Here is a 5,057-nt window from a genome sequence, read left to right on the forward strand (position 1 = left end):
CTATATCTCTATTACCTAAAAACGATTGTATCTATCTACCTTGATGTTGATCGATAACTCATTTCTTTGGGTTTTCATTTCAAGCTGCAAAACGATTGGTATGAATTAAGAATCTAGCATTTTCATGAAGTAGTGACCAAAGTGGTCAAGTTTTATTTCACCTGACTGAATGCGTTCACATCCCGCTTTCGGAAAAAAAACACACCTGATAATGTAAAGAAAATGTCATGTGTTTCTTAGTTCTACAGATAGCACCATCATCAAAAGGATATTCAGTAAAAGTTAAGTTCAAGTTTTGGTTGTGAGAGCTTTTTAAGAGAGCGGAACGGAAATATTCGAGGAATCCACATAGAACCAACATCTTTATGACAACTGAATAAGAGACCTTACTTCTAGGAATCGCCTTTTGATTTGCGGAGATATTCGTACACCAACTTATTACCGTTGTTGTTGTTGTTGTTGTTGTTGTATATTAGAACTAAAAGCCAGTGCCGAACCAACGGACTGTTTGATCTTTGATACACCGACTGAACACTGTTCATTCAGTCCATGGTTTAAACCGAACGTTGATTTTTGACGGTAGAAAAGGCTGCCATGGTCTAGGTGCGATTAATACTTGGAGGAGCTCCAACTCTTTGTGGAGAGTCATTGAATAGAACGAAACGTTTTAAATGGTAGGCCCACCCAGAGTCAGTAGAGATCGAATTTTATATCACCCGAGAAAAAACCCCTGTCAGTCGCGTTGTGGAAGGCAAAGAATAAAGATCTCTTTTACCTGGTTTTCTGTTGGAGTGTTGTGTTGCAGTGAAGAAGAAAGACGCATTAGGAAGAAACCAAGGATCTAAGAGTTGTTATTGCTCAATTAGCGGCCACGTGAAAACAATCGAAACAATTTTTGTGCAAGGGCTTAAAAAAATGACCCTACTATTTATATTGGTGTTAATGCTTCGGAGCTGGGATGTTTTTGCCATTGACATCGAAATTACTCGAGATCCAAAAATCACCGTTGGTGATCGATTAGATTTGGAATGTGAAGTCACATCCGGCTTTATTGACGAATGCATTTGGTACGGTCCCGATGGTCGGACTAAATTTACCACATCCCGCCGAGGCAACGCCAGAGATGCCGAGGTTGATATTGATGGTGACTTTTGTATATTGAGTATTCCCAGAGCTTCATCCGAAGACAATGGGCCTTGGGAATGTGTGATTTATGATCGAGACGAGACTAAAGGCAAATTTGCTTTCGCTCAAATCCGCAGCCAGAGCGGCAAGTTGGAAGTGGATCTACTGCCGAGTCAAAAAGAAGTGGTGGCTCAAAGAGGAGCTCGAGTGGAACTTATCTGCCCCACCAACGCCATTTTTTCCGACCCCAAAGCCGCACCTCTCTGCAATTGGCTGGACCCATTGGGAGAGACTCACAACCTGGTGGGGAGGTAAGCTTGATTTCATGGTCGTAAGTGCTTATCATGTTACCTTTGCATTCAATCTAACCTCTTATAGACGGGGTGAAGTGTTCCGAAATGAGCAAACGGGTCTTCGTGGTACCGGCGACTTGAGCAAGGGAGAATGTGGAATCATGATTGACGACGTGCGTGCCCGTCACTATGGGATTTGGTCTTGCAAGGTTTTGCGACAACGACAGGATGGTCGCCCAGGATCCGAAGTGATCACAGCCGACTTACTTTTGACCGACGAACCCCGACGCTCTCGATCGAACACCGACGACGAACTCCAAGGATTCCAAGACGGGGATCGAGATGTGAAGATCAATGTCGACTTCGACTTGGCCTCTAAGTCGTCATCGCAGCAAAATCCCACTGTTTATTGGATAGTTCAACGCCAATACATCGTGAAAGAAAACCGCCGCTATTGTCCTTCCAACAGCCGGGATTGTTACACGTCGTCTAGTAGGCAGCAAAAGCAAGGCAACACATACGCCATTGAGCTCTCCTTTGATGAACTCATACGTGAAGACATCAGGGAGCCCATTGTTTTGGTGCGTGATGGCACGGACGGGAACGGACGAGGCCAGGTGCAAATGGACTTTGTTCCCAAAGTGGCCGAGTCCTTGGAAAGTGTGTCGGGCATCAGCCGAGACAACGGCTGCGTGGTGAACGGTCAATATCGAGCCGTAGGAGAGCTTGTCACTCTTCGAGATGACTGCGTTGAAGTCACTTGTGAGAGCGCTGGAAAGGTCGAGATTCGGGCCATTCGAAATTGCACGCCAGATACCCGGAATCGTGACAGGGACAACACTGAACTAGACACCGACCGAGACCGCGACAGAGAAACGGACCGCGACCGGGACCGGGATCGGGATACGGGGAGAGGGGCTGACCGCAATTCTTTTGACTGATAATGTGCGATAACGTTTACATTTGAATACATAAAAAGAAAAATCTGATGGACTTTGCCTCAAACCGTTTTTGGTGTTTGCACTGTTGATAGGGTCGCAAACAGTTTGTAACAAAAAAATGTATTTCTGTATGCATTTAATGCGAGGAGCATGTCTCATTGCATATTTATAAGAGGTACATGGGTGTCAATTCAATTAGTTTCGCACATGGCGATTTGGGGCCCATTCTGGGTTCAAGGGTTGCCATTCGAGGCAAATATCCATTACACAAGCAGGTTTTGGGTGGGTGGGCGAGACCTGGGATCGAACCCATGAACCCGAGATCAACTCGGTAACGCTTTAGTCAAATGCGCTACAACCATCTCCCTCACTCACCTCCCCAATCAAGGTCAAAAAGGCTAATCTGGACCTTCCTTAGTCTTTACTAGTTCCTGATTTGACCATAACTTATGATTTATTGTTCCAATTAATAAGCACATAAGATCAGAAGTGGTTTTTGAATGGACGCCTTACTCTTGCCTGATTAGACTACAGACTTCTAGAAAGACCGCCTACGGAAGCTGAAACATTTCAGCACATCAGCCATTCATTTCCTCTACAATCATATTATATTATGAAATGGCATCCAAAGTTGCTCTGGCTGATCCAAAGGAAGTCGATTGGCCAATAAACCTCGAATTCCCGTTGAGCAAACTTACTGGTCCAACTCATTTCCAATGAATTGGAGAGCTGACAAGAACGAGCTTACTGAACAAGAGGGGGGCCTATGTGTTGTCACAATGGACACCTTGAAGATGACAAACTAAGCCCTCTACTTCTCCATTAGACATTTTTACATGACTAGTGTGCAGGTCATTTCTAACATATAGACATACGCCCCCATGCGGAAAAATGGGATTGTCAGGGCGTACTATATCACATCGAACTAAATTGAAACCAACCATGGCCAGCTCTTCATCCAAGACCCTTGGTGGACTCAAGTATTTTATGTGTATAGTTTAGGGAAATGACTAGACCTAGAAAAAAGTTAAATCTTGAAAAAAGATTTTTAGCTAGTTTTGGCCTTTTGAGCCAAAAACATTTCTTTGAGCCCAATATCTAATCTTTTTCACTTTTTAGCCATTTTTTTCACTTTTTCGACTTCTTTCCGACCTTTTTTCATTATTTTTCTCATTTTACGACTTTTTGTCTTTGGGTCCTTATCTGCTTACTTCTTAACTTGTTGTTCCCTCTTTGGGACCTTGTTATTTTATTTTGTGCAGCATGATCAGATGAGGGATTGAATCCTCAGCCAGAACCTTTAAGCAGGTTTTTGGTTTGGGTTTTTACTGGCTTTACTAATTGCTGCAAAGAAAGTAATCTCCGGTATGTGTAATCAAAATGAAAGATTATGATTTGTCTAACTATTGCCACTCAAACTATACACCATATTTGGTCTACCAACGAATTTGATAGTTCTAACTCAACAATCTGCAAAAAAGAGAGCTTGCAGTTGAGCTACATCTGCCTTCATGGGTTTGATCCGACTTAAAACTGTTTTCTGAAGACGTATTCTAATATCGAAAAAATATGTTAATTTCTCGTGAACTCAATGAAGGAATCGTGACTCAATGGATAGTCTTGTAAATAAAGTTGGGCGCGTAGATTTTGTAACAGATAAAAATACAGCAAAGAGGCTAAAAGGGGCTAAAACAACCTTTTCCTGTTCACCAAAAGAGTAGGCTCCAGAAGAGCCCATTGTTTACCATGACATCTGTATGAATTGAAGACGTATCGTATTGGGAACATTGCAAGAAAAAATGTTAATATCTCGTGAACTCATTGGATAGCCTAGAAAATACAGTCGGGTGCTGAAACTTTGTGAAAGATAAAAATGCAGCGATGAGACTGAAAGGGGCTAAAAACGATCTTTCCCTGTATGTAGCATTTTTTGCATTATTGCAACTTGTTTTTACATATTTAGACTTTTTTGCACATTTTCACGACTTTTTTCGCGTTCTTTTCAACTTTAAAAAATATTTCGACTAAAAAGGCAACTTTGTTTTCAGGGATTATCGTCATGATTAGGATCACTCTGTGATGCTTTTTAGGGTAGTTTTGCAGTATTAAGGAAATACGTGCCCACGAGCCTATCATTACATACCCTGTATTCAAATAATCAAGGAATCATTCTCTCCCGTGACAGAGTACCCATAAATTGCCTGAGATATTCTACATTGAGTTCTACTATTCACATATGGATTGATGCGGATTTCTTCATGATAACTTGATGTTTATTGTTGGATTAGAAATAAATGTCTGATACGTATGACAAGAAAAGCGGAAAATGCCGCGTTGATTCTTTGTGGGCACATATCCATTGAAATTCCATCAACTAACTTGCAAAGAGGGCTGAAGATTATTCCACATTGCCTCCTTAGCTTTTCTTCACGGCAGGACCTCCAGTTCGAGGGAAGTCACAAATTTGCCTTGAAGGAACATTGTGCATCTGCTTCTCAGTCCAGGGGAGGAGTTGGAGGCAAGGTCTGCACTTCCCATGTTGTCATATGGGAACTCATTCACTTCTCAGCCTTCGTGGTCACCATATGAGATGGCAAATCTGGGCTACGTAGAAGCCCACGCCCACCACAATAAGGCTCCGTGCAGCCTCTTACCTAGCGCCAGACACGTGACCGCTCATCAATACTATCTCATCCCT

At 42.5% G+C, this 5,057-nt stretch overlaps 1 protein-coding gene across 1 annotated transcript; it reads left to right on the top strand.

Moving 5' to 3' along the window:
- Positions 1-915: 915 nt before the first annotated feature.
- Positions 916-2,407, top strand: LOC131882319 (uncharacterized). Its single transcript, XM_059229434.1, has 2 exons — positions 916-1,436; positions 1,504-2,407. Exons 1-2 carry the CDS (start codon positions 916-918, stop codon positions 2,357-2,359), a joined length of 1,377 nt encoding a protein of 458 aa, XP_059085417.1. The 3' UTR covers positions 2,360-2,407.
- The last annotated feature ends 2,650 nt before the right edge of the window (positions 2,408-5,057 follow it).

This window comes from Tigriopus californicus, chromosome 1 (genome assembly GCF_007210705.1).
Source record: "Tigriopus californicus strain San Diego chromosome 1, Tcal_SD_v2.1, whole genome shotgun sequence".
NCBI classification, from domain to species: Eukaryota; Metazoa; Arthropoda; class Copepoda; order Harpacticoida; family Harpacticidae; genus Tigriopus; species Tigriopus californicus.